We start from the raw sequence: 24,283 nt of genomic DNA, 5'->3' as shown, positions 1-24,283 counted from the left end.
CTAAAATGCCTGGGCACATGCATAATGTAGTCCATCTGCTTTGACTTCTTAAGGCCTTAGCTGTTCAGTTGTATGTTGCATAGGCTCGGAATGATTAAAAAGATGCTGTGTTTGATTTTTCTCCTCCACATAATGAAACCAAATTACATAGGATTAAAAAAACCCCAACAAACAAAAAGGTACTGTTCTAAAACTTTGCAAAAAAATGGCAAATATACCACCATCTCTGATTCAGAGTTCTACCTAAACCCTGCTTATATTTCAAATGTTGTTTCATCTTTAATAGCACACTGTGAAGACTGAAGAGCACCACAGAAAGATTTGTGTCTTTTTTATAAATTTGTACTCTTTCAGAGTTTGTGTCTTGACAAAATATAATTAAATTGTTTTGATGTAAGTAAGCCATGCTTATTGATATATTAAATGCCAGCCAGGAACAGCAATAACAATGCATGGGATTATTTACAACAGACTTTGTGTTACAAATGAATCGTGATTATTTGTGGGTACCATTTTATATTCTGTACTGAAAGGTTGAATAGAAAATGAAACACAAAACCTTGACTTACAGGACTTCTGCATTAGCACTGTAAACAGGGTGGCTTTGCACTCAGGACAGTGAGAGCATCTGGGGACTCAATATTAAAGGAACTTGGTAATCCTGTTGGTTTTGTTAGAGGTGTCTTTCTTAATGGTGGTGTCACATCTAGCTATGATTTGCAACATGTGTCAGTGCCATTCCCTGGCAGTTTGTACATCTGTTCATGCCACTGCCCTTTGCAACGGCTAAGGAGATCATACAGGCCAGCTCGCTGTTTTACAGTGAGCTTTCAATGGGGATATTGTTACTGCACCTGAATTTGAGCTTTTCAAGTCCCTGTATTTAATTCCGGTGTATTCACTCCTCCCATCTGCCTCCTCAGAGGAGATGCAGATTCAAGTAACAGTCTTGCTCAGACCTTGAAGAATTTAATTTGGATGCAAAGAAATTAAAAATATGAATTATATTTTTCCCTATGAGGACACTGTACCTGAAGGAGTCGAGAAGACCTCTGCATTATCTAAGATAAACTGAATTGTATAATTACTAGATTAATACAGTCATGGGTATAGTAGACATGTTAGTTTTATGCTATATTGCAATATTCTTTACATCACCTCTGGTCTTCAGTGTTCAAAAGCAGTAATTACCTGTCTCAGTTTCCTGCAGGGGCTGACTGTCTAATTGCTCTCCACTTGCCAGCATTCCCCCTGTACCATGTGTGGCAACCATCCTTTGCTCTCAGGTTGTATAATGTGATAAACACAAGTGAGTTATGCAATTCTCAGCAAGGTTTAACACTCAGTCCAGGTTATGCCTGCTTTAGAGCTATATGCGATCTTTCAAACCTGAAAGACCATATTATTTCTTCATTTTAGCAATTTATCCTCGTTGGCCTGCTTCTTGCTACAAATCTTTGCAATAATTTTTAGCAACTTGTAGACTTGGATCGTACCAATAAAATGCGACTCTTTGTTTTCAGACTATTCATAGTTATTTGCATTTAGGCAAAGAGCTGTTGGCTTTTTATGAACTCCCTTAGAGTCATTTCAGGAGCGGAGAGTTCAGTAGTTTTCAGGACCATATTCTTCCCTGTAGAGGATGTTTGTCCATGCATGAAAATATGCCCCTGTTTGTAAATTGGGAGGGTGCATCCAAGCACACTGTGGTGGTAATGACTCATGTCTGCAGAGTGACAGATGTATATTCCCTACTGGAACTGCATTTGGGGCTCATAATGTAAAAGTCTATCCCCAAACTCTGAAATAATGCTGTTTAGATGAATGTAATTCTGTATTCGATTCAAGAGTTTGCTGATCATTAATATTTTCTTTGTATGTCCTTACTTCAAGGTCCCTGTCAGTGTCAACAAGTGTTTTTTGGTCTTTTTTTCCTTTCAGCCTGGTAAACCACACATTCTGGGTTTGACCAGTACTGAAACTCATTACCAACAGAAAGCTGAAGCATGTATTTAAAAGACTTCTTAAAGTAGAAGAAAAGCAGATGTTTTAACAAGGCTAGAAGTTCATATTTATTGCCTTCCTTTCATTTAAATTGTCGTTTCATGTTTGTTCCCTTTTAAAAATAATTTGCCCATTGATCTAAGCTGTAAAAATGAATACAATGGCCGTGAGGAATCCATCCATATTAATAGTTTCAGGAGCATGACGTGTTCTCTGCTCACTGGTAATCTGAGAGCAGCCAGGAGGTACAAGCCCTGAGAGGTGGAGCTGCTTGCATACACTGTCATGACCCTGTGTGAATGAGCTGGGAGGAGAGGCTGTGTGCACTCCAGCTCTCAGCTGTCACATATCTCACTGCATTAACACTCCCTCCTTTGGTACAGTTTGAAGTTAAACATATTGACCATAAGTAGTTTGTCCCTCTACTGGATAAAATAGGAGGAGAGGCCTCATGCGGCCAGCAGAAATGTCAGCTGGGTTGCTGCTGCTGGCTGTATCCCTTATTTCCCCATGAACCTTTCTTGGGAACACAAGCTACAGCTTTTTGGATCAAAACTGCTGAGGCCAGGTTCTGTCCTGCATGAAGTGTGGACACATTCATTTGAAGTTATCTGTTTCTGCACAGGCAGGAGATGGAGAAGTTGCTTGGCAACATGTAAGGAGTATGGGGTTATGTATTTAAAGAGTAGGGGAAGATTTTTCTAAGGGCAAAGACAGGAGTATGTATGACCTGTTTTCTGGGAAAAATGTATGGCTGTGCAGAGATGCTGCTTTTCTGAAGGGTGATGCCTAGATGAAGCTGACCTGGTGCAGAACTCTGTGTAATCATTCACTGTGTTTTGAACATAGCATCTATCTATTTAGCTTAAAAATGTATTTTCCCAAACTTAAACTCAAGTCAACCACTCCTAATTTAAAATAAGTCTTGTGGAAACACACTTAGCATCTGTTTAGTTCAAAATTTTTGTTATACAGCTAATGTGCAGAAAAGTTGCATATCTCTATCTCTTGGGGTGTGAGCTCAAAAGCTCTTGAATGTTTTAAAATGGAGCGAGTCAGGAATGGTTTTTTGCTTTGCCTGAATTTTTATGTTGTGATGTGATAATTATTCCTATAATAACTCTGAGTGTGGTTCTGAAAAACTGAACGCTATTGTTGCTTTCATCTTAACTTTAACAGACTTTCCTTCATTCCACAAGCAGTCCACATCACGTATTTGAGAGTCAGCTGCATGCTGTATTTGATAGAATTTTTTTTTTAAGCTGATGTATTTTCTGTGAATATTTCTTTGTATATTTTGTTGTAATTGTTTTATTTTAAGCAGTTGGATTCACAGTCTGGGTCTGCACTGTGTGTTCTGTTTGTGAAAGCTGTTGTCAGTCTTTAAGCTAAAGGCTCTGGTTTTTGGCTGGATGAGCTTGCTGGACTGTGGATGTAATTTTGATCAGGGCTGTGTCCAGCTGCTGGATAAGTGGAAGGATTCTGTAAGGCGTTGCTCTCCCCAAATGACACACTGTGTCTGCATCTTGGCCATGCTAGAGGGGCAAAAGCCAGGGAGGAGGAGGAAAATACCACCTTAATTCCTGGTAATTCCTTAGGAAAAAAACTTCAGAGGTTTTCTGTTGCTGTTGAGCTGTACTGTTCAACTTGTGGTGTTTGGCTTTTGTTTTTTTTCCTATGAAGGGACTAAATTACGTTTTAATAATGGAGGAGGAAGTATATGTCTGTTGCTTTAGGGCAGCTGTTCAGAATGTTGTTATTTAGTACAGAGCACTGTATTGCTTCCCACAAATTATTTTCATGTCTCAGAGAAATTTAATTTGGATATAACAAAACTTTGCTGCTTCTAAGAGGTGTTTGGATCCATGTCTTTGCCCTGCTATAATAGTGAGAGTAGGGAATAGCAGAGCAACTTGTTTCATATAAATTTAGAGAACATGTAGTTGATGGGCCTGGTCTGTTGAAATGCCTAATCCAAAAGCAGGGCTGTTTCAACAATATTTATTTTTAGCAAACTACCCTCTAAAAAATAGAGCAAAACGACAATAACACTGTTTAGTATTCCAGCCCCCACCTAAATACCATGAGTAACCATTTCACTTGGCGGACAACCATCTGGAAAGAAGAGAGGAGATTTGTGGTGGATGTTGAAAGATAAGCTAGGCCTGTCCAGGTAAATCCTGTAGGTTTTGGCAATTGATTTCCAAAATTCAAACCTCAAGTCTTAATGTATATATAGATTTTTTTCAAGGGAGTACAAAATTGTTTGAAAGATCTGATCTTCTCTCCATACTGTGGTTGTAATTGTAGAAATGTTGGAGCACCTCGAAATTGCCCCACCCCTTCTCCTGGTGAATCTGTGTGAATGTAAAGCGTACATTCTGTCATACAGTTATAGTAACTGAAGCATTTCCATGAGATTTCTGTTACCTAAACATGTTTGGCATAGGCAGTGCCTGAATATGCTCTGGCACCTCTAACAGTTGAAAAATTCTGTAACTCATGATTTTGAATTTCTGTAGTAGAAAATCTGCAGTTACACAGGTGTTATGTTGCAAAAGCTAATTTGAAGTATCTGTGCTACCTTAAATCACAGAACAGAGAGTTCTTCAGCATAAAAGGATGCTGTGCTGGTCTGAATCCAGCAGAGCAAACTCTCAAACTCTCCGTAACCTGCGAATGTGCCTCAGGGTTACTTTATTCTTCAGACAAAAATCCACTGGCTGTGCATCATCTTTCTTCACTGTTGCCCAATGGTAGCAGCTTGGGAGCTGCATAGGGCAAATGCACAGTGGTGTTTTCTTTTAGTACTGTGGCTAGTGGAGATATCACAGGACATAGGGTTTGTTTTCCTGTAGAATTGTCCAGTTGCCTTTTGAACCAAGATAAATTCTGGCCATCCCCAATGCATGGCTGTGATCAAAGACCTGCCCTGCAGACACAGATTTTGTGTAAAGATCACCTCACCTCATTTTGTGTTCAGTATAATGCCCTCTGGTTCCTGTGTTGGCTGAAGTCTCATCTTAACAAATTTTGTATCTGTGGTATGATGGCCTTCCATCATACTCCTCCTTATTCTTTTTTTTCCTGGCCTGACAAACCATTATCTGTTGTTCTTTTTACATAAACTAATTTACATATTTGGTCAAAAATTTCATTGCTTGCCCTTTTTTCCCCATTGCTAAGCCTGAACTGATCTGTGTTTACAGATCCAACTTGGCTTTCAGTTGAAGAAAAATGCAGAGTGAAAAGTCATGTCCCTGTGTAATATTTATGGAATCACATGCATAAAGTGTGAGGAGGTTCTCATTTTTCCCCATCCTTAAAGAGACACAAGAGACTTGAAGAAGGTACATTATAAAACAGCAGGAATAAACACAAGGCTGGGAAGGAAGTGAAGCAGTAGGAAAAAAAGAGAGGAGTATGATAAATGTCTATATGTTTGCATAAAGGAGAGAGGGAGAGCTATTCAGTTTCGGTGATAGCCATCATTGAATATATCAGAAGATGGTACAACCAACCTTTGTTTTTTGGAGGGGAAAAAAGGAAGAATATTCAAGCCAGCCATAACCTTATATCCTCACAGGGTTCAGGGAATTGCTCACATCTGCTTTCAGTGGTTGTGAAGTAAGCAGTTCTGGCCCTGGTTTACTCATTACTGCCAGGCTGGAGTTGCATGGTGTGTGAGCCAACAGGCTGAAGGCAGTAAAATTTTTACAGGCCAAATACTGAAAAACTGAAGAGGGAAATGTGGCATAAATGTGACACAAAGACCAAATTTCATATACTCCAAAAAAAAAAAAAAATCCACAGAGATCCTGGTGTATATCCATGGTCTGGCGCTTCAGTAGATGTTTTTATATCTTTTAGAAAAAATTCTTTGTTGGAATTTAAAAGTAATAGTAGTTAATTCAGTGTACCTAAGAAGATATTTTCCTACCTTTATTATTTTATTTATTGATATTTTATTTTTTTATATTTATATTTTCCTTTCCTAACAGCAATAGAAAAACCTTTCCTAGGTTTTTCTATTGCTGTTAAGGTAGAAACTGCATCAAAGATCATTAATCAAATTGCTCCTTAACATGGCATTCTCCTTGACCCTGACTTATAGACATGAATTTCAAACAGGAAGAAAAACACATGCCTTGGACCCAAATTAATGAGGGGATAATAACAATGCTAAAAATTAGAGCAAAGTTACATAGGCAGGAGAAAATAAAAGCATGAGGCTCTGTGGTCAAAGAAGAGAACAGAGAATGGTAGTTGTACTTCATCTGTGGTATATTTGTATCCTGAATACAACAGCCTCATCTTCAGTGACTGGAGATGCAAACAACTAAACAGTGTATGTTTGAAGTGCTAGATTAAAGAGGTTTTTTGTGTATTTAATCACAATTTCATCTCTTTTGTATATTTAATTCTTTTCCCCCAGCAGCAAACTGCTAATTGCAGCTCTGCAACTACAGTTGAAAGCTTTTTGCAAGAGGTTTTTGTGAAGATCTTATGTAAAGATGGAGCTTAGCTGTAAGCCAGTGGTGTCTCTTGGTGCAGTTTGAGCAAGCACAGATCACAGTCCACATCTCTGGGTTGAGAACCTGGAGAGGAGAGTGTCAGAAGTATAAGACATGGTACAGAGACTAGGGGAAGCTACCTAAGATGAGGTGTTTCTAAGTCAATCTGTCTCATTTAACAAAGAGAAGATGAATATTGGTTAGACCATGATACATAAGCTGCTGAGGCTCCTCAGTGTTTTCATCAGGAGTTTTTCAAGAATCATGGCTTCGAAGCTTATACTGGATAAATTAACAGGGTAAATAAGGCACACAATCAAATACTTATGGTTATTATTAGCAACAAAGGAATTAATTTTCTGGATGTTATTTAGTTTAGGATTTATCAAACAAAGCTTCAGACACATGCTCTGTAGATGTCTACACCTAAATTGATCAATGAGAGCTCCCTTTATAGTCCAGTAGAGAGAAACAGGGTAATATGAAGTGAATTCTAGTGTCAGTTGTTTGTGTTTGCTGGTCTCCATCCACTAACACGGGCACAAGGTAGTGAGGTGGATGTCAAGGCCTGAGCTAGGCACGCCTAGCATGCTTTTGTGGGTGGAAGGCATGTCTGAGGGCAGGTGCAAGAGTAGTATTTTGTGATGTTCATCTGCTGGTTTGTACTGCCTTTAACCTCTCTGATGAAATACATGGCAACTCTCCAGCAAGGCTTTTCTGGAAGACCTGTGGAGCTTCCCAAAGCTGGCTTAGGTATGAGTGACCAGGGGGATAGGTGTGTGCACAGGGACAAATTCTGGTGAAAACTGAGCCAAATAGTAATGACAATTTTGATGAGTCATAATGGCTCTCCTCAAGAACTGCCATAGACTGTGTTTTAATAGGACATTTGAAAATTCACAAAATTGGAGAAAATATGACACTTTTTTGGTGCTTCTTGGAGTTTAAAATTTTGCTATCCACAGATATGAAATTTTCCTAATAAAATGTTTTTAACATACCAAAAGATAGTAAACTAAGTAAATTGTAGCAGCTTTGAATGACAGAGTTTGTGTGAAAGCTGCTGGGTTTGAGGGAATGACATTTTGGTTATAATGTGACTTCCTTACTAATTTTTTTTCTCTGGGCTTCTCCATTGTAGCATAAGGAGAGCAGAATACATGTTTAAGTCATGGAGATTTGATGGTTCTGACTAGAATAAAAAAATGTCAGCATTAAATGAAAAAAAACTTTTAATCAACTTATACTGACTTTATGGTCATTCTGTTTGTAGACAGTTGATGTTTCATATTGAGTTTTCTGGCAGAGAAACATGATCTGGTACCAGTAAATAGAGGGAAATGATGCTACTGTTATACTAATCTATGTTAAGATGCATTTGTCTATATTCTGTTATGCAGCAATATAGCATTGCTTCTGCCTTTTTTCTTTTTTTGTCTTCATTTTCTTTTGTCTACTTCAGCACTCTTCTTCTATTGCTTACATTGAGTTCCAGGACTGTCATGAACAATTAAATCTAAAAGCTCTGAGTAATTATGGCAGGCAGTACTCTAGTAGGTATTTGCAGTTATTTCAGTTGGCATTGATTTCATTGGATTATGTTGGCTATCACTGTGTTTTACTGCAATATTTTAATTGTTTCTCACAATGAATGTTTCAGCCATTGGAAAAATGGTCTTTGATGGCTTAAAAGATTTTGTGTTGTCTTTTATCTTGGGATAGACTTGCCTTGTTCAAGTCTGTATATTATGGGAGATTTCTACCCCTTCAGGACATCAGAAAGTTGTATCATCTTCCTTTCCAGAATCTTTCTCTTGGAGTGCAATTGACCTAATACATCTTTAATTCAGCTTTCACTTACTGGCTGTCTCTCCACATGAATTTGCCAATATATTTAAGGCTCCTCAAAACACAAACATAAGTGCTTTCTCAAAGCTGACATGCCACTTGTTCTTTTGTGGCAGAAGGGCAGACAGTACTTGCTGTAGAATCATAGAGTGGTTTGGTTGAGAAGGACCTTAAAGATCATCTAGAGGAGATCAATTCCTCTGTCATGGGCAGGGACCCCTTCCATAGAAGGGGTTTTGTTGGTTTCCAGAGTGACAGGCAGACATGCAGTGATAATTAGGTCCTTTATATGAATTGTAATATTACTGCAAATTTTCTTAATCAAGCCTGATAGAGTGAGACGCATAGGGCTTTTGCACAAGCACAGACAATCATCATTAAGTCCAAAATGGCAAATTTAAGAAATGTATTATCGGAACTTGGTTTGCAGTAAAATTATCTTAATTCAAATGTCAGGAATAGTTTTGTTTGTTGAACAAATGTGAGGTACATCTGCTCAGCTTCAGACTTGAGGGATATAATTTGGATCTGTTTATACTGTCCAAGTAGTTTTCCCTTTTAGCTAGACGTGGCTCACTTTAAAAATTCCATCTCCTCAAATTAATTTCTACCAGTGTTTCTCATCAGACCATAAGTGAAGATTTTAACAACCAGGGTTGAAGGAGATGAACAGAAGTATGCCCACTGTTTTTTAACCAGTGTTTTTATGTGTTATTCTAAAAAAATGATGGAGTAGAGATTAATGAATGCAATGAATACTCTTCCAACCCAAGGGAACAGTTGAATCAAAGTGTAGTCTGCAAAATGTAGAATATACCAAAGCACATGGAAATCAGGCTTCATACTGTGCAAGGCATTGGAAGTCTGTCCCTTGCCTGTGGAAGAGTTACAGGCATTATTTTGTATAAAACATTGCCTTTTCTGCTCTCTGACTGCATATCATCAATCCTGAATTTAAAAGAAGGGGAAAAATAAACCAGCAAGTACTTAGTTATACTCATGTGAAAGTGTAATGGGTGCTCCTCATCAAAACACCACTCAAACTATGAAATTACTGCAGTTTTGGGAACTGAGAATCTAGTTCCTTATGTTTTCTGTGCCATATGCAGAAATGCTGTAAGTTGTGCTTTATGGTAAATACTTGGTCCTCAAACTACAGTTTGATTTCATTTTCATGTAGTCTTTACAAGGATCAGGTATGCCAGAAAGTGCTATACTTATTTAATGCAAAGATTTGCACTGATTCCATCTGCTGACAGGGTTTACCCAGAGCCCCAAACAGGAAGTTTTGCTATATTTCAGACATTTTTCCCCCTCAATTCACTTATCCCCTCCTTCCAGCCTATACACACACTATGCATGCTTTTCAGATCGAGTAAGTGAGAGGTTGGGTGACAAATTAGACTAAAAGCATCTGTTTCTCCTTCTATGTTGGAAATGCTGAGACAAAAATATACATAAAGTGAGTTAGTACATTTATCTAACATAATTCTGGAGATGATGCTTCACTAGCTGAATTGTCCCTGAAATTAGGCTACTGCTGAAAATACATTTTGCATTTTGTAGGAGAATGAAAGAAAGTAGTAACACAGATGTACTGTAGACAACATAAAGACTCCTTGAAAGTACATGGCCAATCTGTATTTTAGTAACTGAACATATTGAATAGAGTTTTTATCTGGGTCTGAGTATTTTTTTTTTTAATGTTATCATGCTTGAAGATTAGAATTTTTCTGTTTGAATAAAGGTTTTCAGCATACTTGCTGGAAAGCAGCTCTGTGGAGAAGCACCTGGGGGTACTGGTGGATAACAACAGGTCCATGAGCCAGCAATGCCCTTGTGACCAAGAAGGCCAATGGTATCCTGGTGTTCACTAGGAAAAGCATTAACAGCTGGAGACAGATGATCCTGCCCCTTTACTCTGCCCTAGTGAGGCCACACCTGGAGTGCTGTGTCCAGTTCTGGGCTCCTCAGTGAAAAAGAGACATGGAGCTCCTGAATTGGGTCCAGTGTAGAGCGACAAAGATGATTTAGGGACTGGAGCATCTCTTATGAGGAAAGGCTGAGGGAGCTGGGCCTGTTCAGATGCTGGAAGAGGTGACTGAGAAAGGACTTAGTCAATGTCTCCAAGAGCCTGAAGGGAGGGTGCCAGAGGGATGGACCAGGTTCTTCTCAGTGGTGCCAAGCAACAGGACAAAAGAGACTGGGCAGATGCACAGGAAATTCCACCTGAACATGAGGAAGAAATTCTTCACTGTGCACATGGCCATACACTGGAGCAAGTTGGCCAGAGAGGGTGTGGAGTCTCTGTCACTGGAGATACTCAAGAAGTGTCTGGATACTGTCCTGTGCTGTGTGCCCTGGGGTGGCTGTGCTTGAGCGGAGGGATTGAACCAGAGGATCTACTGTGGTCCCTTCCAGCCTGATCCATTTGGGATACTGCTTAGGAAACTGTGTTAGCAAATAGTTGCCCTTACAACCAAGCATTCTAGAATCTGACTTTGAGCCCTCAGGATTTAGGATTGTAGCATTTCAGTCCTTTGAAATTATTTCAGGTTTGTCTGGCATCTTACAGTTTATCAAGCTATAGATGCTACTTTCCAAATTTATGTTTTCTTGTGTGCTCTTTATGAGTATTGTACTTAGGTGTTTGCATTGGGAAATTAAAGGCATGTTGTGCCAAGCTGCTGCTTAGAAAAAGAGAAAGAGTAATAATCTTTTTTATGTCAAGAGTACTGTAACATTTTCTTGTATGATATAAATCCAGCACCTATAGTGTCAGATGCTTAGAAACTCGTTTATCATAAAATGTTCAGGTTGTGTTTGAAACAAGGCAGTTCTCTTGGGGTCAGTAAAATCCTGAAAGTTTTCAGACCAGGATTTTCAAGAAATATTGTATGTTCAGCATTAATAAATGTAAATATATGACTAAAAATTTGCAGTACTGAGACCTCAATGAGGTTCTGTTTCTCATGTCTTAGAGAGTACTTGCAGAGAAAGGAGAAGATTAGTATGTATTATATCAGCTTTCCCCTGAGTAGAGAACCAAAGGTTCATTCTGATAACTTGTGTGGTATTAAGTAGATTATGCTTTGTAAGCACTAAGGTTTAATACCTAATTCCTGAAGCCAGCAAGTAATCTTAAAAGATGTCTAATAATAATAATTTGAATTGAAAATGCATTTATTGGCACAGATAAAAAGAAAAAGGTCATGCTGATGTAGTGTGTGATGTTCTTTCTTAGTTGTCCTGCACTGCTGCTGAAAAAGGGAGAATACTCTCAATAAACTTTCAATATATCAAAAAACCTAAAAGAATGTTTAATTTCATAGTTTTCATAATGTCACATCTTTCCTAGTTGGCAAGAGAAATGTGTAGCATTTGGTAAGGCAGCATTAAGTATCTTGAATCATCTGTATGAGTGTGATAAACAAAAGGGTTTGTATTCCACATTGTATTGTGGATCACCTCTTTCTCTTTATGAGTGCTTTAGTTTTTAAAAGAGACACTAATTCCATGTTCAGTTAAGATAAATGCCAAACTTGTTCTTTGCTAAAATGTCCCTGAAGAATGGATGCAGGAAGACTGCAACTCAAACTATACAGGTGCTTTTGTTTTATGGATTTTTTTTCTCCTTTCTTAAGGAGTTGGAGTAGGAATTCATAATTCCATTTAGTAGTACTTCTTTTTTTTAAAATTGTGGCTCACCATCACTGGCAGAATTCACATTCTTTGCTTACTTGAACTTTCAGTCTACAAAGCCACAGCTGTTCTTACTGTGCTTTTGCCAGTGCTGTGATATACCAAGTAGGAAAGGGATTCTGTTCTCAGCTGCACCACTGTAAAATATAGTTATATATGTGACACATTTCCATTTACATCAGTTGAATTTCCTGGATTTTCATGGCTATAACTGAGATGAGTTTTTTCAAATCCCAACAACATCTCTTACTTAAATCCCTACCCATTGCAGCAATTCTTTGTGGCAAAAGATGCACATAATCCCATATTTGGATTTCAGTTAGAAGTTCCTTTTTGCACAGGCACATGACTTTCTACACAACTCTCCTTTTCACACTGCAGTTGTAACTGTGCTCTCAGGCACTTGCAGCTGAAGCAAATAAAGGATGTGAGGACCTAAGACAGGACAAATGTCTTTATCCAGCACTGTATAAAGCTCCTACACTTGTGCCACTGCTCCTGTCTTCCTCCATTGCTGCTCAGTTTTGGAGGTCCAAGTGCTGTTTGGACTAGACAGATGTGCTGGCATGGCAGTCCTGGCATGCATAGCATGGTGCCTTGCTTGGGCTTGCATCAGGCACAAGCTGGAAGTGTAGCAATCCTTGGGGATCCCAAACTAAGAAGCAGCCTCAGCTCATGCCAGTCTAACTCTGACTGGGTGGGGCTTTTCATGACATTCCATACCTTGTAGTAGATATCCTGGCAGTGTCTGCTCCATAATTTTTATATCATAGCTTAACATTTGTCATGCTTGCCTGAGAAGTGGAAGCCATTGGAGCCATTTCCTCTTTCCTGAGGAAAATCAAATTTGTCTCTACTTCACTAAAACAACTCCTAACTACCTAAGAAGTTTTCCATCTTCTGGAGACGCCTCTGTTTCTTTGCACTCTCCAACATGCAAAGATAGCCACCAAGTTATCAGTAAGATGTTTTACTCGTGCTTAGAGCACTGGATCCAGTCAGATGTTTCAGTTGTCTTTGTTGTTACTAGAACTCAGGATTTGCTCACTGATGGTTTTGTGGAGTTGCTCTGGAAGACTTCCTCTTTTGGATGAACACAGTAACCACAGAGCTATTTTGTAAAGGTAGAGTAGCACTGCTCTTTAAAAAGTGTTTGCTTTTTTTCATTTGGCATCATCTTTTTCTAAATCTCACCTGTAAGATTCTGCATTTATGACAGATTTTGAATTGTGGTAGTTTCTTCCTTATGAACAGATGAGGCTGGTGAGCAGTATTGCTTAAGCAGAACTGATCTGATAAGTGAAACAAAGTTGCCATGTACCCAGAAATCCAGGAATCCCACAATTTGTATGAGTAAGTCGCCTGATGAATTTGTGATACAGGTCTTTGGCTGGTTTTCTACCTGGTTAAAGGTCTTGTATACTCTGAGTTTGGGAAAATAAGAGCAGAAGTTCAGTAAACATAACATTTCAGATGGCATTATGAGATGTCTGTATTTGTTCTTGCTGCAAAGTTCCAGATTCACTTCTGAAGATCAGGAGCATACAAGTTGGACAAATCTTGGACTGAGTTTGGGTATTCTGGACAAAATGGGTTTATTCTCCAAGTTAGGCCAGAAAAGGAAAGCAATGTATGATTTACTTCTGTAGTTTGTTTTCATTATGAAACATTTTATTTTTTGGGTAAGTATTTTATTTTAACTATGAAAGAGTTATAGGAGATTCATTATACTTGTGATTTGATTGTTTCCCATTCTGTTGGAAGAAAATTATAACAAGACTTGTTTACAGAATCTAAACTAGTACTTTTCATTATTATAATATTTTGGTAGTGTGCAAAGCCGTGACAAAAATGGAAAATCCTGGATACTAAATGTGTACATCTACCTTCTACCCTGATACCAAATCATGTCTGTGTTGCTGTCAAACACATGCAGTTTGTGGAACAGGATGTTGTATATGTACTTAACCTACAGGTATATGTACTTAATAGGTGATAGAAAAATAATTTGAAAGTATAAAACCCCTTGAACTGAAATTGTTAGTTCCTAGGAAAAGGGTGCTTGATATTTTTCTGATAGCAGTTAACAGAAAAGGCATTCCCATTTTAGAAGGAGAACTTTATTGAGTGAAATTTTTATAGCGATCCAAAGATATTGATGTGCTGTATCATTGCAGACAGACTTTAAACTTTGTTATTTGTCTCTTGCTGTAGGTACATGGAAATGTCTCTGACTGTGCACCTGTATATTTTGTTGAAAACTTTTAGCTCCAAATTTGTTGCTTGGGCTTTGAATTTGTCTTTCTTGAAAGAGATACCAATATGAGTATCTTTTCCAGTTGTTCTCAGTGTATGTTTTATACTAATATCCATCATACAAAACAGGGGTTAGAAAACAAAAATTCTTCCCTGGATACATTACAAAAAGCAATAACTGAGAAGATAGTAAGAGTACCCATTTATCAGCCAGTTTAGCTGAATTTCAGTGGGATTGATGAGAATAAAACTGTAATTGAGCCTGTTCAGTTGTCTGATTTCCCTAGAGGTGGTATTAGTTTGCTCTTTCCTTAAAAATAGAAAAAAAAATCACTACATAAACAATTGTCCTTTTGTGTGAAGGTTCAAGCACAAGTGCGACACGCAAAACTCAACTTTGACAAACTGAAGACTGATGTCTGTCAAAAAGTGGATCTTCTGGGGGCCAGCAGATGCAACCTCCTTTCTCATGTGTTAACAACATATCAGGTATCCAAGGAAAATGTTGTTCTCTGAAAGAATGTTTTCCTGTTAATGTGGCTTTTTAAGAGGTTACCATGGCAATATTCAACCATAAGAATATGTAGCTAGTGTTGGAGGGAAGATGTGAAATTTGCACTGAAAACAGATTTGTGTTAACATTGGCACTGAGATTTTTACCCTGTCTTACAGACAACACTGCTTCATTTTTGGGAAAAAACTTCACACACAATGGCAGCCATCCATGAAAGTTTCAAAGGTTATCAGCCATATGAATTCACTATGTTAAAGGTAAGGAATATATAGATATATATGTTTGCCTGGTGATAACCAGTAAGAGATCAAACAAGGGTGTAGAAAGCATATGTTGATATTTTTTCCCTATATTTTCTGACACTTTTATCCCTGTTTTGTCTTTTCATTTAAATACAGGTTTTTTGTTTAATGTCCTTCCAACCAGCTGTGCTGGTGGGTTCTTCTCTTACCTTCCTGTTTGCTTTGATACAAAACTATTTCAGTCTAATTTGTGTAGGTAGCCTGTATTGTTGCTGGGTATTTATTTTTCATGCTCTTTTGTATCTAAAAGGTTGATTATTTGAACAACAAATAGGATGTTTCAAGATGTATAATAACATTTAGACACCTTGGAGAGGAACTTGGAAAGAAAATGCACCTGCTTTGGTGTACCCTTGTGATGGAAGAGGAGGGACATTTGGGAAAAATTTTGCCATGATTTAAATTTGAAATTAGATTGGGAATTTATGATAAAGAAATACCATCTGTATTGAACCCACACATGTAGCAAGCAACCCTTGAAGCAAAACCTAATTGTAAAAATGGTTGGGAATATTGTAGTGTGTTTAGGATGCAGCCTTTGTAATGAAAATCTTAACGAATTATATTGCTCACCTCCTGCACTGAAAGATGTTATTTCCTGGTTTTGCACTGATATATATGGTGATAAATTATGCTAATCAGGGGATAGTTTAAAACTCTAGGATTTTATGTAATTCTGTGCATTCAGAAAACAGGTGCTTGGGAGTAAGTCTGTGTTACTGGCTTTTAGAATCAGGGTTTTTTTTCTTTCGGTCTCTAGAGTGTGGGGTTATTTTCTATACCAGAGTCTTCTCCATAATCTCTTGTCCCCAGCAATTAGTTTCTGGTTGTTTGCATTAAATAATTGCTAATTAGATCAAAATCTGGTGATTGCATCAGGTGAGATTGTGTTGCCTAAGAGAATAGATGTCTGCTGCTACTTCAGTTGCATTCCAGGGTAAGTGACCTCTGCTTGTCACTTCTGGAGGGCGTGGTGAGCCCCATCTCACCTCTGCTACACCTGGGTGTGGAATAACAATAGGTGATTATGGTTAGGGAACTAATCCCTCCCTGTCATATCATATGTTCATGCCAGAGGAACTATATATTAAAAAGGAGCTGCAAACTAATTTTACATTGAGGTTATGAGGTATTATTTTTTAATTAAGTATGGTAGATAGCTATGGCTGATCTCAGGTAGTGTAGTTTCTGATGGAGAAATTTTTGGTCTAAAAATGTACCCAATGGAGATGCCATGTCTGTTGCTGACTTTATGCATTAAAATATAAAATCAGAATATATAGTGGATTAAAATACACATCAAATATTTGTGCCCATCTCTACATTTAATTGAAAGTTACTTCTTTTAGACTATTTCCCTGTGCCTGGTATCAGGCTGGGGAACATAGTCTAAAAGAAGTAACTTCCAACCCCTTCTCAAAGGGATCTTCCTTAAATGGAAATTTTGAATTTTATGCTTGCAAATCATTTTTGTCTTTTATGATCCCATAAAAGACAAAATCTTGGTCATACAAATTAAACTGAATGAAACTAAGGATATGTGAATGTAGGATTAGTGTTCTGCTTTAAAACAAGAAAGTAATGCAAGTTAATATTTAATTTAGACATAGACTGTTTTACTGAAAAATTAAGAGGTGATATGTACTAGAAAACTGCTCTTTGTATTTTGTAGTATAAATACATATTTGTGTACCAGGTTTACCTCAGGAAAGAGACTCTGAAATGCCTCTTGGGATTGTTTCTGGAAAGAAAACATTGTCTTTAGAGATGTTTGCCAAACTCCCTTAATGAAAAGCAGCCATTTGTTTTCTTTGCTTCAGGGTATGTGCAGAGAGCAGTATAATTGTGCTATTGCAGCTGTATTTTGTAACTCTTGAGTTTTGTGCTTGATGAAAGATGATTATTAATGTGCTAACAGCTCTATGTATAGTGATGTAAAAGTATCTGGTACTGTATCCATCACTTTACTATTACAGATGATGGGCTGCTGTTTTGGTAAAGCCCTTAAGGTTTCATTGTCTTGAAATTAACATATGTCAAATGAATTAAAGTTTATTTCAGGGGCTACTTTTCATGAATAATACCTTTTTAAAATTTCTGTTACCATTTATTTGCCTTAGTTACTTAAATGATATTTAGTTGCAGTCTTTAAATTTAAATGCTGGAATACCAAACTTTCAGAAGAGTTTGTATTAACTTAGAAATAATAGCTGCACTTGTAAGAGAGTCAACAGGCAGAAATCTCAGTGCATCTATTTATTCCTGTGTGAAGTGGAATACTGCTGCCTGATCTCCTTACATGGACTATTCCCTTGGAGTACTCTGTCCAAACAGGTACTACCACACTGTTGCCTTCTGCTGACCTCTGCTGCAGTCTGGTATCATCTCTTGTTTCTTTACTCATAGACAAGATTGCCTATGATTTTGCATCTCTTAAGAGTTTTGGGGACGTGTGGTATTTCTTTTCTTAATGGGAGGAAATTCTGAGACAGTCTGCTTTTCCTCTTCCTCTTCAGTTCTCCCCCCAAATGAAATATGTTCAATATTTTGTCTCCTCGGTGCTGTTGCACTTTTTCATAAGTGTTGTTACATCTTTGAATGTATGCCTGGCTCCTGAAACTGCCCTTAGCTGTGTTGCTTTGATTCTGTCTCTGTCAAGAAGTGCAACAGTTGTCCAAGGCACTTGGGAGGAGCTGTGGGTGAGCTGAGTGCAATGTCAACACTGCTGAGTTAACTGCAGAGGGCAGATTTTAGGTGCAATCCAGATGATCTTGGCTTGACTTGAAAGCAGCCCAGATGCAGGTAAAGGAATTTAGTGAGTGAGTAGCAGTCAGAAATAGAGCCTGAGCTGGAGCCAGAGTTAACTCTACAGTGGAGGAATCTCTTGTCAGCTTGGATACTTAGTCTGAGTCCTGGGAGCAGGTGAAATATCACTGGGTGACTTCTGGTGTTAGAGATGGACACACCAGGCAGATTGAATAATTGTGAACTTGCTCTGTGTAAGGTCCTACTCTGTCTTCTGTAGTAAAAGAGAGATCTAAGAAGCTAGGAAGATAGGTTTCTAAATATGCAAGGATCCTGCTTCCGGCCACAGACGTGGTGTAGCTCACAAAAAAATCCATTGTAGCCCACATGAGCAGCCAGAAGAGTGCTGTGAAATTAGACATCTGTGTGCTCTGAGCAGCCAAGTCAGGGCTATGTCCAGATGAAATGTGCTCTCTTTGGTCTGAACTCAGTCTGTCTTGTCATAATTCTGTTTAATCATTGCACTTTCTAGATGATGAGTCTTCTTCCCTTCCTTCTAATGTAACCTAAAACAATTAGGAGAATATAATGGTTTTTATTTCTATGCCTTCTGACACTAGTGATCACATTACTGTGGGTTTCTGTTTAGGAAATGGTTGACTGTGGCCTTTTTAGCGTTGTTTCATTTCATACTCATTCTCTACCTTTTTTAAATCTTTTTGAAAAGATGCCTCAGTTTGGAGTGAACCTCAGGATGCAGAGTAGAGGAAAATAATTTCATTATTTGGTATCCAATTTTGAGTCCAAATAAAGTTGTTAGGTGGAATTATTGCATCAAAATACAGCTTCTGATTATCAATAATTTTATAATAATTGCCATTGAAACCAAAGCTGTATTTCAGAGCTATGTTTATTTTTCTGATACAGGAAATAGTAACTGCCATTATTATCATGCTGTTTCCTTCCCAAGGTACTTTGTGAACTCCATTCTATATGCTGTTTCCGTGGTTTGATCACAGTCCTTTAAATACGGATTTCCTGAAACACTGACAAAGGAAGCTTCTTAAAATATAGATCCTTAAAGAAAGATTATTATTTCCCTGAGTTTTTTGTTTTTGTTTGTTTGGGGGGTTTTTTTCTGAATATGCAGGATTTACTTCTAATAATTTTCCTTAACTTGTATAGCTAGGCAGTGGTCAGAGTAATTCTGGATTTTGTCTAAAACCTTTACAACCCTTTTGGAGCATGCTCAGAGGTGCTGTACTTGGTGGCAGGCAGAGCGCCACAACTGTTTGACCATCACCTCCTGATTCAGTGGGCTGTGTGTCCTCTTGTGAAGATGTCCAGGTGGTTCAAGTGCCCAAAGCAGCACAGTCCCCATAATGCAGAGCTGCTTTCTTTCTCTACTTGCACTTTTGTGCAAGTATAGTCGATATTTGTTCTTGAACTCTAGTCCAGGACTTCTTGGAGTCAGTGGAATAATTCCCATCAATTTTAATAGCACGAGAAGTGCAGTCTAATCAATACCCAGTACATGTGCAGGTGAAGGGTGACATCCATACGTAGGTTATCTAGCTGAACTGGCTGGTGTCCTTATTCAGCATCTGAGGAGAACTACACTTACATGTGATTCTGGGTAGCAGCAGTGTCAAATAAAAGAGTGGCAACCACAGAATAAGGTTCATTTCTTTAAGGCTTTTTTATTATTGCTGTTTTTGTGACCTTCATCTTTTGATCATGCCTGCAGTGCTGAGGCTGCTTATGACAAATTAATCAGCAGTTCTATGCAGAATTAGTTTATTGAGAGGGAAAAAAAAGCAACTGCAGCTCAAGACAAATCTAGAACTTTAGTTTCTAAAATACTGAAGTGTCAGTTCCTTATACAGACAAATACTGAACCAAGCAGAAACTGGAATGCTCCTTCTGGGAACTCCTCTGTCCTGGTTAGCAGGGCAGTGGAAACAAGACCTGCAGCATGTCTGGGAATGCTTTTGTTGTGACAGATGGGCTGGACACCCTAACTTTTATTCAGTCAATTAGGCTGTGGTTTTTCTTTTTACTTTACTCATGAAACACATTCATGTTTTGTTCAAATTCCAGATGCAAAGCCACTACATTTTTGTGGGTTTTAAGTTTGTATAGAAGGTGACTTCTCTGTTTCACCCTCAGCTTTTCTTTCTTTGGGGTGGGGGGACATGAGGATAAGTTGGGGTGAGATGCACTACTATTACTATCAGGGCAACATTAATAAATTTACTTAAAAATGGTCAAAACTATTCACATGTACCGTGGTTTAATTTCTAGAAACTGAGTTGGACTTTAGAAAGAGGAAATTTTTTTCACCTTCACAGCAAAACTGTTTGATAGACATGGAAATATTTACATTGCTAACATCTGCTTTAACTAATTACTGTGTTCCTTTATTTAATTTTTTAGACAGAATTTCTAATTTATACATAAGAGTGACAGCTAGTAGTGTATTTATCACTTCAGATTCAGTCTATAATGCTTGTGTTGGCTTGTTCTCATCTCCAGATTTTGGTAATAAAAATGCTGAATCGTTATCTTGTAGCACAGCCTTTCAGACTGCAAAGGGACAGTGGGGTTTCATAATACCACACCTGTCCTTCATCTACTATAATACAAGATTTTAACCCTTGTTTTCAGATTCAGGATACAAGCAGTATCTTCCCACTACCACTGCAGTTGCCAAGTTTGTGTAAACAATTGTGGAAGGGAAAAAGAGAATAAATAAGAAAAGAAACAATATATGAGGAACAAACAGATGTAAAGAATTTATTTTTCTCATCTTAGAAAAAGGAAAATAAGGAAGAAATAAGCAAATCCCCAAAATAGCAAAGAAATATGCCATCTGGCCTGCTTTGCACATGGTATAGATAGATTTACTTAGAAATATGGAAAATATTTACCTAGAAGTAATCATTTAGAGATATTAGAAACAGAACACGAGTTTAGAAGTTGCCACATGCTGTCTTCTTATATGAAGTGTGTTCACAGACTCAGTTTGAATGAGTATCTTCTAACACTTTAATTCTGCTTGAGTCAGATATTGTTTTGATATAGTATAAAACCATTTTTCCTTGATTTCTCTTGGTCTAGAGTCAGGTTTGGTCTCAAATGACACACTTTAGCTTTCCTGATTCTAATTGGTTTTCTTCTTTATATTTATATTGTGGTTATGATCTAGAGCTTGCAAGATCCTGTGAATAAACTAACAGAAAAAGCAGAAAAGGAGGACCAGCAGATTGAGAGCACCAATTCAGTGGAAGATCAGCAGAGTCAGTAAGTCACATGTCCTGTATAGCAAAATAATAAGTATTTTTGTCTATAATCCACTTGCTGGTTGCTAAAGTCACCAAACATAAGTAGAGATGTAGACACAGCTAGTCTAATCCTACTGGTTACCTCAATACAAAAATTCCTGAAATGTTGTAATGTGTATATCAAAATTAATAAACTTTATGGTGGAATTAAGAGATTTTAAAAGGCCCACAAAACCCTTATATGTTTTTCATCTTTTCTGGTCTTCTTTTTATTTTTTTCAGCTTTTGCTTCATTTTTTCTTTATTAAAAGAAATGGTAAACAACTATACATGGAAGAAGATATACGAGCATTGTATTTCTCCTTTCAGCAGCATCTCCTTTCACCTGGAAATGGGATATAGATTACTGATTGCTCCGAGTAGCGATTAGTTTTTGTAATGTATACAGCATCAGTTAGCAATCCAATGAAGCAGTAGGTACTTAGTATAAAGTACATCTAAGTGAGCTGATGCTGTCAAGTTTTGAGTTACCTGTAGCTCTGAGCTGAGAGAGACTTATGAATGGGCTGCTGTGGGGAGAGGAGAAGAGGAGAAAGAGATGCGATCCCTCCCCTACCTGCCCGTCAGGATTTGGTTGCCAGGGGATGCAATGTTGATACAATCCTGCTGCCACCTGTTGTTTTGACTATCTCCGCTTAAATGAAGCACCCAGCAAAGGATCAGTTGTCAAAAAGCAGAGAACAGCTTGACTGATTAGTGGATTTTGCTTGGCTATTTATAATAAGGGATTTTTAAGGAGTTCAGGTTTTCAGTCATTTTTCTGGTTCAGATTCAGAACCACTGGCCAATTCCACTTTATAAATTGGTCAGATTTGGTGCTGTTTATATTAGAAGGGACTGACTTGACTTAAGTACCGTTTGGTAGGTGGTTATCTCCACAGCACCTACTTCCCTCTGTGTCATCTCACATGACAGTAATAGAGTTTAATAAATAGCTCTCTCCTCAGTGTTGAATATGAAGTTCTAGAATGAACGTGTGATTTATGCAAGATGTGTGCATTGGCACCTACCAGGAAATGCATCATATGCCATTTCATGGTGTTTATTTATGTATTATCTTTGTCCTTGTCTGGCATAAAAGTGAGGGACAAAATGTGTCACCCTTTTGCTGGCTAAAACCATAAACAAACATCTAGGATTCAAGAAGAATTACACAAGGCAAAGCTTTTTAAATCCTCACGAATTTTCCATTCACAGTAAACATTCATTATACTAGAATTTGGCCTGAATCTAATTTTCCTCTACCACAGTCCTACCCCCAAGAGCAGGGGAGGTCCCCTTTTCATGCCCACACAGTCCTTTTCACCACCACATCAGCCCTGTGGCTGCTTCAGTCCCAGCTCCCTGAATGGCTTTCCACAAAGTAATAGCAAAGTGTGGAACAGGAAAGTGTGTATTCTTCATTGAAGAGATCACCTTTGTTTAAGAGTTGCACATAAACTGCACCTTTCTTTTTGTCCCTGTTGAGAGCTTTTTTCATCAATGCTGCTGATCTGTTATTTTAGAAATCTGCTGACATGGGGCAAAACTGTCCTGAATGTTGATTTTTAATTAGTAGCTGTTAAAAAGAGAAGCACAGAGTGGTTGGTTGCCATTTTTGGGGAGAAGGAGGGGGAGGGGGCTGGGGAACAGTTGTAGCTCCTTCATGATAGCTATGAAAGACTAAATGTGCAAATGTAGAATACACAGTACTTTTCAGTAGAGGTTGAGTCAGACTAAAAATGGAAGCTGATAGGATTTGCTAGTTCAATCTAATTTTCATTTTCAACAGACCTGCCAATGAACCAATGAAAGGTAACAACAGACCAGCAAATGCAAGAGTCCATCTGTTATTACAGTTTATTTGTTAATGATATGAATCTGTAATGATTTGACCAAAAAGAGGAAAATGTATTGTTATTTTAGAGCCTTGGAATTATTTTCCCAATTTTTTTCTTATTCTTTCAAATTAAGGTTGATTTCATTAGATGACGAGAGCCATACCAAGGAATCAAACTATTCAGGTATTATATTTCATGTTTTCATAACTCCATAAGTGCTGTAACACTTTGGGTTTTTATTTGGTTTGGTTTATTTCCTGTATCAGCTTCACCCAGCAAATCCCTACAAATGCATAAAACCAAAGGGCAGGAGAATCTGTTAATCCCTTGCATGTCACATCCCACTGCATTTCATTCAGTCATTCTCAGATAGGTCAAATAGCTTGTGTTCCAGAGCCTAATTCTTACATAGGGCATGCTCCCTTCAAGAAAGGGGTCTGCAGGTTAGTAGGTGAGACAAGGGAAGTGTGCCGCTTAGCTCACTAGTTTGTTCCAGTCATTAAACTGTAGTCTGTGAAAAACTTGATGAATTCAGTGGAACTTCTGCCCAAAAGCCAGGCAAGATCATACTCAGCTGCTGCCAATGACCTTATGTGTTATTTCCCAGTGACACAGCCAGGCTCCAATTGGAACTGCACTGAGAAAGAAAGGAGGGAATAGATATTAGTGATAAAAAGGGAAATTCTGAGTACATACTAAGAAGCAAATGCTTGCAGTGAGGGTGGTGAAGTACTGTAAAAAGTGGAATCTTCATCCATGGAATTCTTCAAGATGATCTTAACTTTTTATATTAAATTAATGGAGAATAATTTTAATATGTTATATTTTATCCTTCATTAAGGTACTTATAAAGTACAACATGAAAGTCAAGACTACTCTCAAATCTTTATTTCAGTGGGTTAGTTGTATTGATGTCTTGAACCCATCATCTCATGTTTATTTTTAAAGTTTTTGTTTCCACTCCACTTTACAACATTCCTTTTCAAATATGAAATACATAGCTAGACAAGAGATTTCTGATGTTGTTCTCAACTGTCATGTTTCTAGATGGTAAAATCACATTACTGTTTCTATATCCAAGAAGAGCATCCCATTTTGCTGCAGCATCAAGTTTGAAGCTCATATCTGAATTCGTTATTTACCAAGACTCAGTTCCTTTTAGCCATAGCTTTCCAGGATTCATTTGTCCTTTCTACAGCATGGCTTATGTTCCTTAGTCCTGGAGATGTAACTT

At 37.9% G+C, this 24,283-nt stretch overlaps 1 protein-coding gene across 7 annotated transcripts in view; it reads left to right on the top strand.

The window, feature by feature from the left end:
• The window catches only part of ICA1 (islet cell autoantigen 1), a 66,114-nt gene that overhangs the window by 27,616 nt on the left and 14,215 nt on the right, over nt 1-24,283 (top strand). For all 7 annotated transcript variants that reach the window (XM_064704387.1, XM_064704386.1, XM_064704382.1 and 4 more), the window contains 4 exons: nt 14,688-14,813; nt 14,997-15,095; nt 21,094-21,188; nt 23,183-23,232. In XM_064704387.1, coding sequence (XP_064560457.1) covers nt 14,688-14,813; nt 14,997-15,095; nt 21,094-21,188; nt 23,183-23,232 — 370 coding nt within the window. The remainder of the gene's footprint in view (nt 1-14,687; nt 14,814-14,996; nt 15,096-21,093; nt 21,189-23,182; nt 23,233-24,283) is intronic.

This window comes from Zonotrichia leucophrys, chromosome 2 (assembly GCF_028769735.1).
Source record: "Zonotrichia leucophrys gambelii isolate GWCS_2022_RI chromosome 2, RI_Zleu_2.0, whole genome shotgun sequence".
Taxonomy (NCBI): Eukaryota; Metazoa; Chordata; class Aves; order Passeriformes; family Passerellidae; genus Zonotrichia; species Zonotrichia leucophrys.
This window is presented reverse-complemented; position numbering and strand designations above follow the sequence as displayed.